Source organism: Carassius carassius, chromosome 8, assembly GCF_963082965.1.
Source record: "Carassius carassius chromosome 8, fCarCar2.1, whole genome shotgun sequence".
Taxonomy (NCBI): Eukaryota; Metazoa; Chordata; class Actinopteri; order Cypriniformes; family Cyprinidae; genus Carassius; species Carassius carassius.
In genome coordinates, this window is record NC_081762.1 from 4,012,012 (window position 1) to 4,035,703 (window position 23,692).

General features: G+C 35.4%; 1 protein-coding gene across 3 annotated transcripts; it reads right to left on the bottom strand.

Moving 5' to 3' along the window:
• Window positions 1-54: 54 nt before the first annotated feature.
• On the bottom strand, window positions 55-23,390 carry LOC132145003 (histone-lysine N-methyltransferase EHMT2-like). Of its 3 annotated transcripts, none has more exons than XM_059555663.1 (29): window positions 23,292-23,390; window positions 22,723-22,762; window positions 22,020-22,100; window positions 21,355-21,584; window positions 21,197-21,272; window positions 20,062-20,150; window positions 17,881-18,051; window positions 17,744-17,794; window positions 16,540-16,672; window positions 16,365-16,475; window positions 15,528-15,661; window positions 14,106-14,249; window positions 12,649-12,956; window positions 10,813-11,040; window positions 9,795-9,877; window positions 9,578-9,684; window positions 8,434-8,556; window positions 7,716-7,787; window positions 7,249-7,350; window positions 6,036-6,140; window positions 5,509-5,663; window positions 5,265-5,432; window positions 4,232-4,376; window positions 2,963-3,040; window positions 2,771-2,886; window positions 2,574-2,660; window positions 2,416-2,494; window positions 1,218-1,393; window positions 55-1,031 (listed from the first exon to the last, which is right to left on the bottom strand). In XM_059555663.1, exons 1-29 carry the CDS (start codon window positions 23,316-23,318, stop codon window positions 851-853), a joined length of 3,600 nt encoding a protein of 1,199 aa, XP_059411646.1. In that variant the 5' UTR covers window positions 23,319-23,390; the 3' UTR covers window positions 55-850. The 3 variants fall into 3 exon arrangements, with proteins under 3 accessions (XP_059411646.1, XP_059411645.1, XP_059411647.1); XM_059555662.1 differs by having other exon boundaries at window positions 22,005-22,100; XM_059555664.1 differs by lacking the exon at window positions 7,716-7,787 and having other exon boundaries at window positions 22,005-22,100.
• Window positions 23,391-23,692: the final 302 nt, after the last annotated feature.

Sequence of the window (23,692 nt, forward strand, 5' to 3'; positions counted from 1 at the left end):
TGCATGTATGTGTATTTATATATACATAATAAATATACACAGTTCACACACATATATCCTGTAAACAACAGTATTTATTTTGGATGCGATTAATCATTTGACAGCACTGACCCTGGATCATTGCTTTATCTGTACAGTAATACGGTTTTATTACTACATTCACTTTGACACACTTTGACTAAAAATTCAGGTCAACACACGAAGAAGAATGTGGAATATGAAAACTGTAAAACATCTCATCACACTTCTCACAAAACACCATCCACAATTCCACAGTATTTTATGATTTATACTTTTTGGAGTAGGCGATCATTTAAAATGTGTGGTATATATTAAAGTACCACAATATTACAATGTGATACCTTCTCTGGACTAAGTACCACCTCAGTATCACAGCTAATGGGGATTTATGATTCGACTGTAATAAAAAAAAAAAACGATAATTGAAATATTGCATTTGATTACCCTGGTAAATTCTGAACAACAAAAGGAAAAGACATTTCTGTATAAAACTGTATTTATTAAAACAATTACACATACAAAAAAAACAAAAAACTCATGGTTTTTAATGAAAAAGAGGGTCTTCATGAAATCACATGTTCCTTAACATTTTCCCTCCTATTCCGAGCAGAAATGATAGCCTTGAATTTGAATGTCACTTCCTGCTGGTATTTTGAAACCGCATTTGCGTGTGCTGAACTTTAGGCACGGTGTCATTTTATAACTTCCTGTGTCCTGGCCGAGGGAAGAAATGAATCATTTGATAAAGCAAACACAACCTTCTGTGTGATAATAATACACAAGCACACGTCTGAGAGCTGTACATGTGTGCATTAGACACAGGGTCTCATCACGAGTGTCCCATCACAGGGAGCCCGGCGTCACCGGCCGCTTCGGGACAGACGTCCAGACGAGCCAGCCGGCTCTGCTCCAGCGCGATGGCCTCCGCCGAATGTTTGCACTTCTCTGAGCCGCACTGACAGGTGAAGTACTTGCTCTTGATATCCCAGAAACGATCGCCGTAATCAAACCTGTCAGAGATAAAATAAAAATAAAAATCAGTGATCATAAAACAAACAGGTGGAAAATGTGTTAACAGGAACAGGATGCAAAATACAGCCATAAATTCCTTGAGATCGAGTCACGAGGCCATGAGCAATAAATTCATAAAGCAATTAAGTGCAGCTTTCGTCAGTACAATAACAAACACGTCTCACCCGAGCTCCTGCCCGGTGAAAATGTCTCTGGAGCTGAAGAAGGCGATGCGAGGGAAGCGCAGGTCCTGATGCAGCATGAACACACGCACCGGGATGATGTTGGGGTCACACAGATGGTTTATAAAGCGGCTGATGTTACCGTAATAACGGGCGTCAATACAGTACACTTCACCATCCTGAGACAGACAGACAGACAGGGTTATCACAGTTAACTAGAACTATTAAAAAAATGTATCTAAATGAAAATAGAAATGAAACTGAAATTATAAAAAATATAAAAAATCAATTTAAAATAATATATCAAATGTAAATAATACAAAATAATAAAAGTTAAACAAATAAAATATTTCAATATAAACTAAAATATATAATGTGTATATATATATAAAATATTGCCTGACTGAAATACATTTCAGTTGAAGCAGTAAAATTAAAAACTGGAAATAAATAAGAACTATAATTTAAATATAAATAGTAATGTAAAAAACTAATTTAAATGACAACCAGAGTAAAATTACTACAAATATTTACTAAGATGTAAATCAAAATGAAACTGAAATGATAACAATAGAAGCTTATTCAATATATGAACAAAAATTATAATAATGTAAATTGTAAAGAATAATAATAAACAAAAATTAGAAACTGTGCCTTGGCAACTGACTGGAATAAATTGTAAGCACTAAAATAATAATGTTGAAAATAAACAAAAACTAAAATTAAATTAAAATGCATTTAACTCTAAATAGTAATTGGCAAAATTATTAAAGAATATAAATGAAATGATAAAAAGAACTGAATATTACTAACATTGCACATAGATGACGTTTATATTGCATTGCATTTTGCATCATAGCTTATGAATAGACACCATGCATGCCATTTATGGTCAGCAAATCAAACGTGTTTTCATTGGTTCTCAGATTCGTTTTGTATAAGAGCTATTCACATTACACTTTGTTAAAAAGCAGATGTTACTGTTTATAATATCTTAATATCTTACAATATTATAGTTACATTTTGCAGTGATATAAACAAGCATGCAGATTTGTGTTGTGGTGCTTTTGTTGCACACATGTGTCAGTGATGTTTGTCTGCAGTTTGCATGATTTTGTCACTACTGTTGAAAACAGTCCTTCAGACCGTCCACAATCTGGACTGAAATCAGTGACACACACACACACACACACACACACACCTTGTTGTCCAGATCAAAGAGGTACGAATCGTCCTCCCTCACGTCTGCTTCTGCGTCAGAGATCAGCTCGCCAACATACCTGCGCGCACACACACACACACACGTTACAGCAGAAATAAGAGCTGCTGAAAACAACCGGCCTGAACACTTTCACTCACTCGCAGATGAAACTTCCTTGAGGAATGTCCTGAAGTGCTCTGACGCCCCATCCCATCTTCTCCGTCCGGTAGAGCTGCAGACGCACCCTGAAACACACCATCCACTTCAGCCAGCTCTTCTTTAAAACACCTGAGGGTCATTCGACACGCAGATCATCCCACTACATCAAACTGATTAGAAAGTCATCCTGGCTTACTTGATTCCAGCTTGAACCACTCGGTTCTTGCAGGTTTTATGGCAGGAGCAGGCCATGTTGCACTCGAAGATCAGAGGAGGCTCGATTTTATTAAACTCCTGAAGGAGGCGATGATCCTGCGAACACACGTGTGCTGTTATACAGGATCCACGCTGACTGTAGAGCTCATCGGTGAGATGAAGAGTGTTTTACCTTGTCGTACCAGCAGCGGATGCTGAGCTGTCCGCAGAGACAGTTACTGGAGGAACAGTCGTCTGTACAGCTGCAGTGCTGAAACACACACACACAGCTCTCTAAGATCAGCACCTTACATCTGACAGTCCTATCGTGAAGAACTATTAGAGCTGAGTAATACTGAATATGGGGATATACATTACATAGAGAAACAAATGTGGGGGTTTTATTTTGGTTTCTAATGTCCAAAGTGATTTCTCCGAGGCTTTCATTTATCTGCAAAGTATTATTTATTTTTCTTTTATTGACACTGACTTGAGAACAGATCAGTCTTTTTGGTTGGTTTAGTCACAAAAGAGTCTGAACTGATATGAAAAACAGCCTGAATCTAAATTAGTTTCTGTGAATCCGTTCAAAGCAACGATTCAATGATTCGTTCGCATCTCAAAACTGTTCATAGGTGCAAGAAATTAGCTGACAGGCAATGAATTATTTTATTCACAAAGACTGCATTCAATTTATTTTAAAAAATGACAGTAAAGACAATTATAATGCAAAAAAAAAAAATGAAGCAGCTCAACTGTTGTCAGTAATGGGTAAAAACAGTTTGGGTAATAATCAGAACATTAAAAATATCTTCCTGACCCCAAACTTTGCAATAGTCCATGTTGAAAAATATTGCTCTTTAGTGTAGTTTCTAGGGCTGGGAAATAAAATCAATGCATCGTGAATTGAGAAATGATTCCGCATCGATTCTGAGATTTTCCAAATGCATCGAGATTGTTTCTTGAATGGATTCTGAGCTTAGTTTTGAACAGCAGATGGCACTGCACGCTTTAGAAACAGCCGTCTGCTTGTTTCCAAATCCTCACACACACTTGATCCTAAAATAATAATTCATAACATTTGAAAAGGTTGATGCGAATTACAAAGGTGTTCACAGTGGGCCATGTTTACATTAATCTTGCATCGTAAAAGCATTTTAAGATGAAGTGAAATTACATGACTCAGCCGAACACACAAGCGCTCTTCAGCACTCTTCTTCATTAACATTTGAGTGTGCGAATAAAAACTAGATTAGAATTGATTCCAGAGGAACCGCGATGCATTCTGAAAATCTAAGAATCAATCCAAGAATTGATTGTGCAATCAATTCTCTATCGTCTCAGCCCTAGTTCAGTGCATATGAATAAATATCATTAAATATGAATCTTCCTTGCATTGCTCTATATGGTTGAGTGTGGTTTGTGTTGTGTGTAGTGTATTCTGTTGTGTATTGTGTGGCACCTGCAGGTGTGTGATGTTGCGGTCGATGTTCATGGTGGATGTTTCACAGTTCTCTGCGATGTATTTGTAGTCAGAAGGACAGCCTTCATCATCCACGCCATTAACACACGGGATGGGAACGTTCTCATAACCCTGAGCCACATCACTACACAACAAACACACACCAGTGTGATTAGCTACAACTAAAGTAGAAGAAATAATTTTAATAAAGCTGATGGAAAATGACATTAAAAATATTAGATGAAAAACATAAGCTTACACTTAAATGAAAATTAAAGTACTAAAATTACTAGAACTAAAAATAAAAATCTGAAACTTAAAATTATTAAAAGTAAATAAAAAGACTTTAGAATAAAAGAATAAAAAGCTTTATATATAAAAATTCAAAATTTCTTAAACTTAAAACAAATGACTAAAATTATTAAAATACAATTAAAATAAAGATATACAGAAATATTAAAAATAATAAAAAATACTTTCAGCAATTCTACTTTAGAAATTTCTACTTTTACTAATTTCGAAATGCCGCTTTAGCAACTAACTAAAATTAAAAGTTGAAGTACTAAAATCACAAATATATATATATATATTAAGCTAAATATACATTTTAAGAAAAATAAAAACTAATAAATATGACCTAAGCACATAAAATTACTAAAACTTGAACTAAAATTAGAAACGTTGCCTTGGCAAATAATTGAAATAAAGAAGTTGAAGAATTACTAAATTATTAAAATCACTAAAACTGTAACAAAAAAAGAAAAGAAAAGCAAAATAGAAATATACTCTATATTAAAAAATGATTTGGCAACTAACTGAATAAGTTAATTATTAATTCATTATTATTAATTAAATAATAATATTTAAATAATTTTTTTAATTTAAAAATTAAAAAAACAAATCACTTAAAATCTTAACAAAATAAAAAAAAATGATAAAAGTAAATAAAAAACAATAAATACTAATAGTACAGAAATAATACTAAAGGTTATTTCATTGATGTAATTCTCAATATTAAAGAGCACACACTGACCTGGATATGATCCTCTCTGTCCGTACGACACGGTTGGAGATTCCTCTACGTAACTTCCTGTTAATCTGAAGCGCCACCCAGACGGGCGTGTCACAGCGGGCGAGAGAGAGCGGCGTGTCGCCCTCCTTGTTCATAATGTCGATGTCAGCGCCTCGAGAGAGAAACAGCCTGGAGTAAAGAGGAACAGAAGACGTCAGATGAGTGTATGACACTGAAAGCAGCTCTCAGACGGTGTGTGACCCACGTGACACAGTCGATGAAGCCCTCGCGAGCGGCGATGTGCAGCGGTGTGTCTCCGTGAAGATTCACAGACGACAGAGGACAGCCGGCGTTCAGGACCAGCTCCGCTATCTCAGCACTGCCCGCGAACGACGCCCAGTGCAGACAAACGTTCATCTCCTGCACACACACACACACACACACACAGTAAGACAGGGAAACCATAGACAGTGAAATAGTCAATCTTTCCCGCCCAATATCTAAAATTCTTGCACTGATCTGGTGCTGTTTTTTAGGAAGACAGAAAGGTTTAAAGGTTATATTTTCAGCCTGGTCTGCTCAGTGATCTAACAGCACTCGTCAATGTCACAATAATTTAGATGGCCAATCAAATCAAAGTAGGCAGGCTTCACTGTTCACAGAAGCAGAGCATCGATTTCAGCACAAATCGTCAATTTAATGTAGAAAGAGAGCGAGGTTAGATGGAAGTTGCAAATGATTTAACATTAGCCAACTGTTTTATGATAGAAAAGTGAAATGACTGAGCTATACTTTGTCTCTGAGTGTGACGTCGGCTCCTCTGTTGAGGAGAGCTCTGATCACGTCTATATGTCGATGTTCTGCTGCCCAGATGATGGGCGTCCAACCGCCGCTATCCTGAAACAGAGATGAGGTCAAATCTAGGGGAAGCTTTATATATATATTAAAAAAAAAAATAACAAAAAGGGTAATTGCACTTTCCTATCTCACAGTTGTGACATTTTCTCACAGTTCTGAGTTTGTATCTTACAATTCAGAATGTTTTCTCAGAATTGCAAGATATAAACTGGCAATTGCAAAATCTCAACTCACTAATGCAAGTTTATGACTAACAATTCAGAAGAAAAAAACCGATTATGAGATTAAAAAAAAGTGCAATTCTGAAAAAAACAAAACATTTGTGAGATATAAACTAATTTTTATGAGATGTTGACTTACAATTGAGTTCATACCTTGCAATTTTGAGACGTATTTTAGCAAGTTCATAATAGTGAGATATTCAGTTGCTGTTATGAGAAGAAATGTCTGAGTTATGAGAAAACTCACAATTGAGAAAAAAAAAAGTCATGCCTTGTGAGCTCGTTTCCACCACAGAATATCAAAATATTCTCACAATCTCAGACGTTTGTCTTGCAATTCTGAATTGAGAGATATAAAATCAGAATTAACTCGTAATTTGGAGTTTGTGAGAAGTATTCTTATTACAAGTTCATAACAGGGAGATTTATAATTGCTGTTATGGGAAGAAAAGTCTGAATTACGAGATATAAACTCTTAATTGTGAGAAAAAAAATCTGAAAATGTTAGTATGTTTCTGTCATGGAATAAAAAAGTCACAATTAATAAAGAGAAAAAAAAAGTCATAACTCTGAGATATGAACTCAAGATAAGTGCAAGATGTTAAAGGATCAGTTCACTTCCAGAATATAAAAAACTCCCTATAATTCACTCAGCCCAATGTCATCTGAGATGTTAATGTCTTTCTTTTTTCAGTCACAATCAAATTAAGTTTTTTGAGGAAAAGAAGATTTTTCTTCAATGGTGCTCAATGGATTGAAGGTTAAAATGCTGTTTCAAATTTTTTTTATATATATATACTTTTTAACCATAAATCCTTCACTTCCTCTAGCTCCGCTTGCTCATGCATTATGTAGTAATGTTCGAAATGAGACTATTTGGTTGAAAAACTGTCAAGAGTCGCACTAATGAGTTGATGCACACACACCTGGGCGTTTAAGTCCACCTGTCCGGTGCTCAGTAACAGCATCAGCACCTCCAGGTTCCCCAGTTTAGCAGCGTGATGAAGACCTGTAGATCCATCCTCTTCCTGAACAACACACACACACCATTCAACAATCAATTACAACTTTGTACTTCAATATGACCAATATCTGATAAGCATGAGTTCAGTTAGGGGGAAAACAGCTTCTGGCTTCTCTCCTGAGACCACAAGCAAAAGGGCGCATTACTATTACACTTTTATTCAAAGCATTAAAATCAACTATCTGTGAAAAAAAGGGGATAAAGTTTAAAACAAGGGTTATCAACCAAATATTATTTATTAAAATCTGCTTAAACAATTAGAAACAAAACAGCATCATGTATATTTGCATAGTTTAATACAAAGGGCCAAAACCCATCACAAAGAGTACTTTTTCATTTAAAAACATGGGGAAAAGAAGTTGAACTTACATTAATTTTACATGGCTTTCTAAACATGCGTCTCTCTTGTGCGAGAGCCGAGTGCAGCGGGGATAGATGTCCCTATAGAAAATGTGATAAATATGCCATCTGTGTGAACGGCTTGGTTCAGTTTTGCCGTAAACAAGATCTTCTCCGCATTTCTTTTCTAATTTTTCTCTAATATTTTGAATGAACAATGCAGCAGCGCCACATGTCTTCATCTAGTGGGTTCAGCTGGATAGGCTAACAAAACATTAACACACTTACATTGTCAATGCATCTCGTGCTGTGCCTGACGCACAACCGAAGTGGATTTTTATTTTAAATTTGACAAATATTTTTATTTGACAGGACACACTCATAACATCATGTGTTCGATTCATACATGAACTGATCAAATGCACACCTTGAATGCAACTCAAGTTGCACTTTGTCTGCCAAAATGCATTTAACTTCACACAAAATTAGAATATTTTGTTATGAATGTTGTGAATATTCGAATAACATGGTTCAAGCTATTTTTTAAAATCAAGAACTGCCAGGATATGATGAACAATTGACCCCAGACTGTTGATTTTTTTTTTTATTAACCCCAAAGTCAAGAGTACAACTGCAATTATGATTAACATGCATTATGTTTTCATTGATCCACTGTCAGATATTACAGACAACAAAGGCTCTGGATCAGGAGTGTGTGTGTGTGTGTGTGTGTGTGTGTGATACTCACTGCGTGATAGACGCAGGCTCCGCTCTGGATCAGGTATTTCACCACCTCTACATGATTGTTCACTATTGCCTCTAACAGAGGGGTCCTCAGGGTCTTATCTTGGGCGTCCACCTTAGCGCCTGCCTGAAAATTAACCACAGCACAAAAGCAGGAATTTTAATGGAAACTTTCCTCAGATACAAACTGAAACAAGTCCATTCCTCAAAAAACAACAACAATTCTCTGCAGCAGTGATTCCCAAACGTTTTTGTCAGCCTTTGACCTGAAGTACTGTCTTGAACCCCCCCTAAGATTTTAAGTTAATGTTTTAATAATTTATCAAAACATTTGCATCTTTTCTAATGTCAGCTAAGGGTTACATGACAAGCAGATAAACAATCATTTTTATATTTTATTTCTTTTAATTGAGCATTTTTGATTTAATTCATTACATCTTTTATTTTGTTTTTATTTTCAAACTATGTATTTTAATTAAAATTTTTATGGTTTAACTAATTATTATACATGTAAAATTAAGTATTTATTAAAAATAAATCAAAATAAGGTACTTAAAATAAAAACCTATAATTTTAAAATAAAAAATTATTTGGCATTTTTATGTGTCAATTATTAAAATCAAGCATTTTATTTTGATTGTTTTAATTCAGCATTTTAATTAATGACTACTATGCAATTTATTATGATTGTTTCTATTTTGATTCAATATTTTAGTAATATAACAATTAAACACTTAATTAAATCAAAAGTAAAATACATACCTTAAAAATAAAAATAATAATAATAATAATTTTGCATTTTTATGACTTAAATACTACTAGCCATTTATTTTGTTTTATCATTTCATAAATCTGTATTTTAATTTTGCATTTTTATGATTTAATTATTACACCAAGTATTTTATTTTGTTTGATTTTTCTATTAAAATGTAAAAAAAAAAAAAAAGAAAAAAAAATTATATTGCCATTTTAGTAAGGGTTTTTGATTTTGATGGTTCTTATTTTCCATTTTATGATATAATTAAATATGAACTTTTTCATCACAAGGCCCAGTTTGGGAAACACTGCACTACACAAACATCACGGTATGATCAATATATTCACCATGTACTGTGAACTTTAGGACGTGCTGTGCATGTGGAGCTCACCTGTATGAGCAGGTAACAGACCTCCAGCAGACCCCTCTGAGCGGCTGCGTGAAGAGCACAGCGTCTGTTCTGGGAGTCTGACTGATACGACGGGTCGATGCCCTCCACTGACACACACACACACACACACACACAGACAGACAGAGAATATCAGCTCTGATGCTCAGACCTTCAACAGATGTGATATACACACACACGAGCACACACAGGTACGTACTGAGCATGAGCAGAACTCGCTGAGCTTCACCCTGTTTGGCTGCAGGATACAGCTGACGTGGATGAAAGCGCAGCTTCTTCCTCCTGACCAATCAGAGACAGCCAAGCAGATCACATGACAAAAACATGATATTTAGCCTGAGTATGTTCAGAATAGCACACTACAGTACTGTTTTTGCCTCTATTCTGTGCAATGCATGTTGTTTTTTCCCCGCATGCATATCGGTGTTATTCCAGTATTGACATTCTATTATAGTTTTTTATTAAGATTTTTAATTAGAATTAATTTGTATATTTTCTGTTTTCATCTTGTTGAGTTTTGGTCATTTTGTGTCTCAAATTTGTTATTCAAATAGCCACAGTTCACAAAAAATAAATATTATTTCATTATTTACTAGCTATTCCAAACCTTGATGCCTTTATTTGTGACTATGTTTATTTTAGTATAATCCATATGATACAGTAGTTTTTGTTAACATTTTAAATTTTAACTTATTTTATATTTTAATTTATTTTATATGGTTTTTTTTTCTGGGTTATACTTAAATTTTAGTTGCAGCAAGCAATTTTAGTTATTTTAGTACTTATACCTAAAAAAAATTAGAAATGGGTATGGAAACCCTGGATACTGGAAGAACTTTAATATTGTGATTTATGGACCAGGAAAATCATGGAAAAACATGGAAATCTTAAAAAGTCAGAACATTTTTATAATAATTTTGTTTCTAGTTATGTGAAATTCCCTTCTGTAAGTAAAAATAATCTAAAATTTATGTTCATCTAAACGAAAATAGGAAATGTTTCCTTGACAACAGCTGGTTGGTTTTAGTTTTAGTTAACGTGAATAAGCCTGATGCATAAAACACCAAAGACTACAAAATACACAGCTGAACACTATATCCCACAATGCAATGCACTCTCAGTGTGACGACTGAACCAGAAATTATAGAATGTGCAATTCTGAACATCTCTTTCTTCACTCATTATTTTAAGACAATAATAAAGAATCATGTGGTCACCTCTCAGTGTCCTGTGTGAGAATGGCTCTCTGTAGCGCCGCCCTCCTGTCTCCCGGTGGAATTGCACTTGGACAGACTGGCTTCCCATTGGGCAGGACGAGCGACGGTCCAACACTGTCCACCCCACCGTCGCCCAGGGCAACCACATCCTCTCCTGGAGTTGCATTGGCTGGCTGACTTTGTAGCTCCGCCCCCTTTCTTACATCTCCACGACATCGCATCCTTGCACTGAGTGGAAACAAACATTTCAACATTAAACATTTTAATCAATATATTTCTGTCATGAAAACTCTCGGAGTGATTTGCATGGTAATATACATGATAAATGTATTTGGTCTTTGCTGCATTTACACAGAAGACAATCTTGCAATTTTCCGGGTCCAATGTGCAGTGTGAAAAGAGCTTAAGAAATTTGACTACTGCACATATAACATGAATAACCCCCGTAGCAGATCTATACAGGTGGAGCTGGGGAAGGTGGAGGGTTTCTGAACTGGTACAACAAACAATGCCAAGTATTTGAATGTTAAGCAGCGAGCTCATTGGCTACCAATACAGGAGAGAACCAACCAGCTGTGTCATGTGATAATGATGTCACTAGGGCTGCACGATATTGGAAAAAAATGACATTGCGATATTTTATTTTTCTGCGATGTATATTGCAATATTTTTTCTTACAAACAAAAATGGGGTGAGCACGCTAACATTCTCATTTTAAATGATTTAAACATCTACACCACCATATGCGTGAGGGAGAGAGAGCAAGACAGCGTTCGTGTTGTTTGAAAACGGCTCGCTCTCTCTCTCTCAATTCAATTCATATTGCTTTATTGTCATGACATACAAAGGTACATATTGCCAAAGCATTGTACATAGCAGAATAGAAACAAACAAAACAAAAATACATATAGAAATGTATATGGATTTATTTTGCATGTAATTTTTTTTCTTATGAATATATAAACATTGATGGTAGTTCTAATGTACTCTCTGTCTGTCTCTCTCGCGCGCGCTCTCTCTCTCTCTGTCTCTCTCGCGCGCGCTCTCTCTCTCTCTCTCTCTCTCTCGCGCGCTCTCTCTCTCTCTCTCTCACGCTCTCTCTCTCGCTCTCTTATTGACTCTCTCTGTCTCTCGCGCGCGCGCTCTCTCTCCCTGTCTCTCGCGCGCGCGCTCTCTCTCTCTGTCTCTGACGCGCGCGCTCTCTCTCTCTGTCTCTGGCGCGCGCTCTCTCTCTCTCTCTGTCTCTCTCGCGCGCTCTCTCTCTCTCTCTATCGCGCGCGCTCTCTCTGTCTCTCTCGCGCTCCCTCTCCCTGTTAAACTTGCATGTGGTTTTCAGTCCTGTCAATTATAAACTTTCACTCTATGATGGTTAAGCGGTGCAATTAATCCGCGAATCACACTGTCAAGGGCAGGGGAGTAGCTGGCCCGTACAGTTAATGAATAACGGATCAACTATGACAGCCTACATCGCACATCCTACGATGTGACTATCGTGGATTCGTACATCGCGATATCGATGCTTAAACGACACATCGTGCAGCCCTAGATGTCACTATGTCATATTGTGTTAGATCTATTGGACTGTGCCATCTAGAGTTTCATGCCAGAACTGGTAACATTTGACAAAAACACTTGTTTTCATTTACTATTAAATAAATAACATTAATAAAGAAATACAATTTTGTATATAAAAAATTTAATAAAAACAACTTATTTAAAATTAGTTTTATAATGTGGGATGTTCTTAAAAACTTTCTTTGTTAGAGGAGATTTTATGAAGTGAAAATAGTAAACATAAATGTGCTATTTTACTATTAAGTAACGCATAGGACTCACTTGATCGGCTCGCCCGTCTTCTTCTCGTGGTTTAGCGCTCGTGATGTGGCCGCGAGCGCGGAGGGAAGAAGCGAGGGTGTGGTTGTGGTGGACGACGCACTTGCAGTGACCACGTTCGAGCCTGAAGAGGGCACTGCAGGAGGGATGGTGACTTCACGTGCCTCTGATGCGTCCTCCCCACAGTGAGGGCAGAACAGCAGGCCGACGCCCACTCCTCCTCGACTCCGCCCACCACCCAGCACAGACACACAGCCCCGGTGGAAGCGGTGAGCAATGTGAACGTCTGGACAACACTCAAGAAACGTTCCCTGTGTGCGAAGAGGATGACCTTTGAGCTTTCTGTTTGAAAATCTATTTATTTCTATCATAAAATTAAAATAATGCATCATTTAAAAATAAAATACAATTAAAATAAAACACTTTAACATTTTATTAGTTAACCATTAACTTTTTTTATTAAGATTAAGTTTTATTAAGAACTATTAACAAGTAAAATATGTTATTAAATTACTGAAATATTAACCAAAATCACTGTATTAAAGCTTTTAGGGACCAGTTTAAATGAATCATTCACAAAAATGTATAAATAAACAAGTCTATAATTATTTACTTTTACTTTAATTTAAGCTTTTAGTCATTTTTGTCATTATTACTTTTAAATTACTAATGATTTATTTATTAGTATATCAGTGATACTAACATAAAACTGCCTAATAAAAATTGCTGCTATTTTTGTCTCAAGATACCATTAGTTTTTTTATTAATATTTTGAATTAGTTTTCACTTTTATATTTTCTGTTTTCTTTGTAATTTTCAAGTTTTAGAAATATTGTGTATTTGTCATTTTTATTTATTAAATTTTATAAAAATGTCTATATTTTTATTTTATTTTAGTTTTGGTTATTATAGTAAGTATAGTAATGGCATAAGTTGCCTTGACAACTAAATTTAAAAATATGTTTACGGTCAAGTTCAAGTTAATTTTATTTCAAGTAATGAAAAGGGTTTTTTATACGTTTTTTGTTTTAACTATAATAACCCTGTGAAATGACCTCTGTTGTATGATAAACAGCTGTGGATAAATACATTTTTTAAAGGGACAGTTGACCTTTTACTCACCCTCATGTTGTTTCAAACCTGTACAAGTTTCTTTCTTCTGTTGAACACAAAAGATATTTGGAAGAATGTTGGTAACCAAACATTTGCTGGTAGCCATTGACTTCCACAGTAGTTTTTCCACACTACAGAAACCAGTGGCTACCAGCAACTGTTTGTGATCAACACAAGAAAGAAACTCATGCAGCTTTGAAACAACTTTAGGATGAGTAAATAATGACAGAACAGTCATTTTTGGATGAACTATGCCTTTAAATAACAACATACAACATAGAGTAAATAATCCGTTTAGCTTATTTAGCTCTTCCTATAACATGATTTTTGTGGTCGGAGAGACTCACAGAGAGGCAGAAGTATCCACAGCCCGGACAGCAGTGATGTTTCACCATGTGTGAGCGGTGCGTCTCACACAACACCATTAGAGACACACGGCTGGACGGACGCATCGTCTCCCCCTTCACGATCACATTGGTGCAGCCCACCAGCTGAAACACAGATGACGGGAGGAACCATACGAGAGAGACGGGGGTGATCAGTCACTCAGCACAAACATACTATAAAAATGATCTGTTTCAAAGCACAGTGAGCTGCTTTTACTGTCTTTACTGCAACATTTTAACCCAATTCAGTTCATTTTAACTTAAAAACCACTGAAGAGAGACCAACCTGAAATGCTGCAGAATGTATGCATCCAAAAACTAATGTTTCATAGAAATTCTGAATGGATTATAGCCTAGAAAGCACACTCTCATTATTATCACTAAAATCATCACTCATCTTAGTTCACGACGATCTCACAAAGTTTTGTTATAATCAATTAATTTCTCTAAACTACACAATTAATCACGTCTGCACTTGTGAGATGATTCGCGAGCATGAAAAACTGTGCTTTCAGCAGTGAGTGAATACTGAAAACGTTTTTGATTGGCCATTGCGTTGAAGAAATCAACAGATAAATTTCCGATAAAATGGTACAATACCTGGAAAATTATCTATATTCAATACAATTTGCACTATAACGCCAATGAAAAAAAATACATAACATTACATACAATTCATGCCATTATACTGTAAAATAATATATAAAATACATTATTTCTTAAATAAAAATACTTTCACGGGAATTTTAGTTATTATATTTTACACTGCAGTAGAAAAATCTTAGTCTTATTTCATCATTTGCAAGAAGCTTTTACAAAAATATAAAAAATATTGATAAAATATTAGAGCTTCCACATAGTTTTGACAAATTAATTCTAATGATTTTTTCTCATTGGACAATATTTTTAAATACTATTTTACATCATTAGACCTAGATATTATATTATATTATACTTAGACCTAGATGACAATATATCTTACTGCTGAGCTCGAAAAAATATTTTCACTTTCCATTACTCCATTACTTTTTTAATTTAAAAAGTAAATTAAAAATAATGTTTTAAGAATGTTTTGTTTTTAATTTAAACAACCTTTTAATATTTTACTTAAAAACTCTTTAAAATGTGTAGTTTCTATATACATAACCAACATCTTTTAATCAGCAGTTTTATATCTCTCCATTTTCTTCTAATTCGATTATGTCATTCACAATGCTTCTTTCCCTCAATAAAGAACAAGTCGTGTCTCTTTCTTTTTGTCCGACTGCCAGATTCTTTTGTTTTCTTTGCTTCAAGTTTCTAATGTTGTGAATCTGTTTGGTTTGGTTAAGTGCTTTATTAAATCCCCGTGTGAATCAGGTGTTCCCAGCAGCGCAGGCTCACCTCTCCGTTGATGCTCTCGATGGCCATGCAGGTTCTGCTGGAGCGAGTGCTGAATCCATCCACACGCGGCGCCTCCATCCTGCAGCTGCACAGAGGAAGCTCCTCCAGACGCTCGGTTTCTGCATCACTGCCGTCTGCACACACAGCATGTGACGTCAAACACACAGGCTTTATATTGGGAGTATCTGGCCATAAAGACGAGGCTAATTTAGCTCATACACACTGGTTATTCAAAGTGCTTTAAATAAAAAAATATTTAAAAATAACCATAACACATGTTTAAAAAATACAAATCAAATATGCAAAAATTATAAAACCATATATTATATTATCATATTCATTTTTGTGGAAACCATGATACATTTTATTTTTTCTGAATTCTTTGATGAATAGAAAGCTCAAAAGAACATTTATTGGAAACAGAAATCTTTTGTAACATTTTTCAATTGAATGCTTTCTTGCTAAATGAAAGGTTTTTTTTTAATAGTAGTACTAGCAGTATACCACAGTTTCCACAAATATATGAAGCAGCACAACTGTTTTCAACATTGCTAATAATTAGAAATGTTTCTCAAGCAGAAAATCAGCATATTATTATGATTTCTGAAGATCATGTGACACTGAAGACTGGAGGAATGATGCTGAAAAAGTTAACAACACATTCACACAGAAAACACCTGTTTTGAAAAGTAAAAATATTTCACGATATTACTGATTTAACTGTATTTTTGATTAAGTAAACACAGACTTGGTGATTCTAAGAGACTTTTTTCATGAACTTAAAAAAAGAGCCTAACTCTTGCAAACTTCTGTCAGTGAGTGTAGCTCATCACACACCTGCGTGTGGAGACAGAGAGAGGCTGTCCGCTGCAGAGATGTCCAGTGAGTCCAGAGGAACCTCAGTGTAGTCAGTGCTGCCCACTGTGACTGCGGCTCTGGAGTCCACACCTGACACACAGAGACATCTGCTCACATCTGTTCACACACACACACACTCAGGGGTCTGTCTCACCTTTATCTGTCTCCTGCCCTCCAACCGGGGGTCTGTCTCTCCCTTTACCCTTCCCCTGAAGTTTCCATTGTGGCTCGTCTCTCTCTGCTGATGTTTTCTTATAAGGGGTGAGAGGCCGATCGGAGCCAGAGCTCTGACAAACACCACACACTCGTTAGTTACACTCACTGTAGCTTACATCAAATTAGTCTGAGAACTGCTCAATGGGACATGCATACATACACAACTGCACAGCAAAATAACAAATAATGAGTATTAATAAGCATATTACTTAATTTTACAATACAGCAGTACAATTACAATGCTTAATATATTTAGTTGCAAGAAGCTTTCATAAGTATAGAGAAATAATGAAAAAATATTTACAGGATTTTTGCCTAAATATTGTGTTATATGTCTCATTTATTATTTAAAGATCCCACATATTTTGATAAATTAATTGTAGTGAGCTTCCCAAAAATCCCTAACCTTTTTTACATAATATATTACACCAAATACACTTTCAAAGGCAGTTCCTAGACAATAAAACATTTTAGAGCTGAGCCAGAAAGAAAAATATTTTCACTATAGAAATTTATTTTTAAGTTAATTAAAATATGTGTTAATATAATAACTATAATATTATATATTAAAGTATTATTATTTTAATTATTGTATAAATTTTAAAGACTTTTTCATATATATATATATATATATATATATATATATATATATATAAAAACATTTTCTAGACTTTTTCGGGCCTGGAAGTCACATTTTATATAATTAATCCTGATATCCAGGTTTCCATAATCTTGTCAGCCATCCTTATGTTATTTTAGTATCACTAATATACCTTTATGGTTTCTTTTAATATTTTGAACTAAATAACATTTTTATATTTTGTTTCCATCTTAATATTAATGTTTTAGCAATCTTGTAGTGCATTTTATTACTTTTTTGTTTTAAACATATATATATATATATATATATACACACATATATATTCGTTTTAGCTTTTGTTTATTCAATTCCACTTATTTAGAAAAAAAAAAGTTCCCTTAACATCTAGCTTAAAGAAAATGTTTTATGGTTTTAGTTTTAGTTAATGATAATTTTAACCCTTATTTCAAGATATTGGCATCAAACAATGAAAAAAAAAACTTCCAAAAATCCTGAAACTGTAAGATAATAAGGTGCACGTCCACTGGTCAGAATCACTCACATTATCAGACATGTGCTCCGCCTCCAGCGTCTCTACCATCCCATCATCTGACTGCAAAACAAAAGCACAAGACTCTCAGATCCTCAGACTCTGTTAGACTCATTATCAGTGGCTTCACGTCTGTGTGATCTGCTCACCTTGCTGTCAGAGTAGATCAGATCATCTCCAGAGTAACTGTTGTAGAGCAGGTGGAAATCTTCCTCATCTGCCTCCTCATCCAGATCCTCCAGCCAACCACTGTGATGCGCTTTAGTCGCCGTGGCAACTGCCTCCACCTTCCCCGCTGCTGGAGACACGTTAAGTGCAGGCTGGAAAAACACAGAGAAGTATTTACATACGATAATATTAGATTAACTATAATGAGCAGTGGAATCAAAGCTGCTGCTGTTTACTATAAAACACACAATGGAACTGGAGACAATCTGATTTATTCCGACAGCAATAATAATAATACATTTATTTATTTATGCATTCATTCATTTGATTATAAAAGACACCAATAACATTCATTTAAAATTATTATTATTATTATTATTAAATATTGAAACTTTGAATCATATTGATATGATAACCTAGGGCTGTGCAAAAAATTGAATGCGATTTTCATGCACATCTCACCAGTAAAGACGCTCCTGTAATTAGAAGTATATCTCCAGCACGTGCGTTCGGATCAGGGTTGCCAGGTTTTTACAACAAATCCTGCCCAGTTGCTTCTCAAAACTAGTCCAAAACTAGCCCAATCGCGCTTCGAAGTGGTTCCCTGATAAAAATTGCTTCCCGGGGTTAAAATATACGTTTTTTAGCAGGGTTGCCTTGGTAAAAATTCGCATTTTAGGTGCTAAATATGACATTATTTGTATTGGGGTCGCTTCGACCTGCGGGCATGAAAAACAACCTCAGACTTGGCCACACTGGTTGGCATTTACTACACCGAGCCGTAAAATCTACACAAAATCGATGTTAAAATCGCAGGCGATTCTTTGTCGATTTTGAAAACGATTTTGTGTTAGTTGTCGGTGGACTACGGCTCTGTGTAGTAACTGCCGCTCCACCTGAACCAGTGTTGCCAAGTCTGCGATTGTTTTTCATAGCCGCGGTTTGAAGCAACCCCACTACCAATAACGTGACATTTAGCCCCTAAAATGCGAATTTTACCATGGCAACCCTTCCAAAAAATGTATATTTTAACCCCGGGAAGCAATTTTTATCGGGGAACCTCCTGGAGACGCGATTGGGCTAGTTTTGGACTAGTTTTGAGAAGCAACTGGGAAGGATTTGTTGTGCAAACCTGGCAACCCTGATCTGAACGCACGTGCTTGAGATATAATTCTAATTACAGGAGCGTCTTTACTGATGAGATGCGCATGAAAATTGCATTCGATTTTTTGCACAGCCCTATGATAAACCGATATCAATAGCAATAATTAAAAATAACAACAGTAAAAACAACAACCAAAACAATTATTATTATTAACAATTTATTAATTCATGCTAAAAGACACCAATAACAATAAGTTTAAATAAATGATGATGGTAACTATTATCAATATTGTCACTGTTAACTTGTTTATTGAAAAATTTTATCATATTACTATTATAAAGATACCAATAACAATAATTAAAATTCATATTAATAATAAATAATAATTATTATTCATTTGTTTATTTATTGAACATTGGCCTTTTAATAATATTGTTATGATGAAGATAACACAAACAATAATTAAAAACAACTAATATTACAAAACAGTAAATATTATTATTTAGGGATGCACAATATTATTGGACCAATATTGGAATAGGACGATAATGGCATTAAATGTAAGTAGCCACATCGGACAGATATGTCTTGCTGATAAGACGAAAACTTTAACACAAACGTGCTCAGTGTGTGCTAGTGATTATATTACATCAACAGTGCAATTAGATCACGTCAGCATTTTACAACTCTTTAGCTTTAGACCATTTACAAATGTTAAATCATAAAATAAAATGTTAAGGTTACCATTGAATCTTTCTGCAAGAAAAGAAAATGCAGTGATTTATATATAGTTTATTTATGATTATTTTCAAATCTTCAATGTACTGTCACTTTATTATTGTTTATTTAATTCTAACAAATAAGTTTGTGTTAAAAACTATCAAAAAATTAAAATTATGTATCGGTATCAGAACTCGGCCAAAACGAGTTGAAAATGATCAGATAATGGCAAAAATCCAATATCATGCATTCCTAATTACTGTTGTTATTTATTTATTGAATACTGGTATCTTTTATCATTACCAGCATTTTATCAAATGTGTGCTCTTCATCTCACCTCTGTCTGTGGCTTTGGGACTTTCTCTGGAGTTCCTGCAGGACTGGCTGCAGCATCAGAGTCCAACCCCACTTTACGCTTCTTCACTACTGCATACAGAGAAAAACACATAACGGCTACAAACCTGCTACTGATGACAGAGGTACACAGGGCCGGCCCTGACCAATTTGCTGCCCTAGGCAAGATTTTACCTGGTTCCCCATGCATCACAGCCCATTTCACCCTGTCATTGTGTTCATGATTTAGAATATATATATATATATATATATATATATATATATACACACACACACACACATTACAGCAGAACTGTGTCCAACACTCATAATAAATCATCATATTAGAATGATTTCTAAAGGATCATGTGATAGACTGGATGTCACATGTGACACTGAAGAATGGAGTAATGATGCTGAAAATTCAGCTTTGCATCACAGAAATAAATGATAATTTAAAGTATAATAAATTGAAAACAAATAATTTTAAATTGTAATAATATATCACAATATTACATTTTTTTTCTGTATTTTTGATCAAATAAATGCAGGCTTGATGAGCAGAAGAAACTTCTTTCAAAAACATTAAAAATAGTAATGTTTCCAACTTTTTGGCCTGTACTGTATCCCCCCAAAACTGCACAACTGTAGAGTAAAACATTAATAAAAAAGTGACAATAAAAAATGCGTCTTAAAACTGACATGATTGTACAAAATCACATTCTGGGGACTCGGAGAACTGGCGCGAGCTGCCAGGCCCGTTTCTACGAGCTGTGTGTTAACAAAAGCAGTGCTGTCTACATTGGATGCGGCGTCGGGCACGCTACACAATAAATTACCAACAACTGATCGTGCGCGCGCTCTGTTTCTGACGCACTTCAAGCACTCGATGGGCGGGGGAAGATTGAAGAGCCGGACTTTTTAAAAAAAAAAAATGTTTGCTTTATTTGGTAGTATTTCGAATTAATGGTTTTTAAATAGTAGCCTATTATAAAAAAAAAAAAAAAACAAATTCACTCATTCTGGCGCCCCTATGGATGAGTGGCGCCCTTAGCATTTGCCTATATCGCCTATGCCGCGGGCCGGCCCTGGAGGTACACACAATACAAACATACAAGATTAATCCAATTAACACACACCTGCATCAGCATCTGTTTTCACGGTGCTGATGGGTTTCTCAGGTGTAGCTGCTGCGATGGACTCGACAGACTTCATCTGATCAGAAACACAGGACAGTTATGATTTATTCAATCGAGTCGAGCTCATCATGACTGTGTTTCATCACAAATGGAAGAACCTGTGGGAACGGCGGTCTGTTCATGGTCTTGCGTGCGCGGTGGACTTTAGCAGGAGGACCGGCTGAAGGCACAGCTGAGGAGGATGAGGACGAAGAGAGTGATGAAGATGAGGAGGAGGACGGAGTCGTCTTACTGCTCGGACCACAGACGCTCATTTTAGCTCTGCCAGACGCTGATGACGGAGACGAGAGAGACGAGGTGGAGGGAGAGGCACTTTTACCAGCACTACCTGTGAGGAGAATGAATAAAAACGAATTATTATTACTTTATAGTTATCACCGAGATCTTATTTTTCTTGTTTTGCAGTGTTTCATCTATGTAATTGAATAATAGCCTTCTGAAGTTTAATAATTACATTACACCAAATGTAGGACCTCATAAAATGATATTTAAAATCTCCATCATATCATTTATGATAGGTAGGACTTCTTATAGTCTTAAATATTATAAAACCCAATTTCTTTAGGGACCCTTTGAGAACTTTTGTGTTTGCACACGTGCTCTAAAATGCATTCTGCATTTTGCACACATCTATTTTAGCCACAAATACAAGTGAAACATTCACACTGTCAAGCCCTGAAAAACTTTGAATGTGATGATGATGAAAAGTCAGAAAGCACAGTAGTTTAGGACACCTGTACAAATGCACCTGTGCTTGACTCACCTAGGAATGATTTAGTGGATGTGGTGGGACGTCCCGTCACATCTTCCATCTGTTTTCCCTTTACAGGTGAAATCAGCTCCACTAACAAAACAAAGCCCAAACAACGTGATATTCTTTGTAAACTATTTTATAATATTACCGTGTTTACCCTGATTTCAGTTTTTATTTGCAATGAACTCAATGATAATTAAATCAAAAATTTAACATGCACAATTCTATTATTATTTTTTAAATCACCAGTAAACAAACACCATAATGCATTTATTTAAGAAACTGCTGACAACATAAAGAAATGTAGGCCTATATTTAAAATTATTTTCCTTTAAAAAACATAACATTAAATCTTGAATTGTATATACTGTACTGATAATGTGCAGTATAAACGAAAGAAAGAATACAATAGAAAATCAGGCTTATACTAATAATTGCATACAATCTATTATTAATGAAAAAAAATCTATATAATAATTTCCATTCTTAAACATCTATACAATTTTACCCGTTTTCTTTTTTTGTTGTTGTTGTTTTTTTTAATGGCCATTTATAATAAAGTGAAGTTAAACCAGGAGACAAAACAGGTTAATGTACTGCAGCTTGAATCTGTATCTAAGAAATAGGTAATAAGGTGATACAGAAAACATGTTGGCCAATACTAACATGTACTACTAATGAAAGACTAATATAAAAAGTGTGTCACCCTCACCTTCCTGTTTGGATTGAGGAGAGCTCCCTTCTGATGGGGTCTGAATCAAAACAATAAAAAATAAAGTTAAACATGATATATAATCCAGAAACAATGACAACATGCTAGAATATGATCAAAACCGATTTTAAATCTGATGTTTTAACACAGAACAACAGCTAAACTCCGGCTGAAGTTTTAAAGTAGACACTTGGGGCACGTCAAATAAATATGGACAGACTCTGCAAATATTAGAGAAGATACAATGAACTGATAATCATAGGTCATAAATGTCACATGCATAATATTTTACCAGCACCACCCAGCAAACAACGTAAAACGCATCTATTAGTTTAAATATCTGCTGACAAGATCAGCGCATCTGTGCGTTTAATCACTCTGATGTTTGTTATACTAATCAACTGCAGCGCTGCATGCTGCAACAAAACAGAAAAGCGCATACACACAACGCATCATTTCTATCATCTATCGGGAATACACACTCATAACACAACCTCGAAGGCGCAGATGCACTGTAATTAAGGCAAGCACGTGTAAATGTATGTTTTATTGTGTGTTTTGTTTCTCACCTCGAGTGCGCGCTCAGATGCCGACATGGTGCCGGATGCGCTCGAGGGCAACCGCAGCGCGCGCACCCGTCACTACTACTAAGATAAAAGTCACTGCGACTGCTTCATTCATACATCTTTTTTATTTAGATTTTGTTTTAAAATGTATAAGACGTGATTATTAGTTCCTATAACATAAATATAACCTGTTAATCACAGAATGTTTCCTAATTTGATTGAACTATAAAAACGTTTCGATAAAATTATTCAATTCTTCTGACACCTTTATACACAAACAACGCCGAAAAAGCATAAACCGATCTTGGACATTTCCACTGAGGCCCTGTCCCAAATCGCGCACTTCATGTGGACTTTCGGTCTCGTGGACTTGAAATGCGCGTGCTCGCCGAGTCTACGAGTCC

Bases quoted from the DNA above. Each gene is read 5' to 3' on its own strand.
- LOC132145003 (XM_059555662.1), bottom strand. From the start codon at position 23,318: ATGTCGGCATCTGAGCGCGCACTCGAG. The intron at 21,585-22,004 runs GTGCATTTGTAC...TTCTCCTCACAG, and splicing joins CCTAGGTGAGTCAAGCACAG to GTAGTGCTGGTAAAAGTGCC. The intron at 2,661-2,770 runs GTAAGCCAGGAT...GGTGTGTTTCAG, and splicing joins GTGGTTCAAGCTGGAATCAA to GGTGCGTCTGCAGCTCTACC.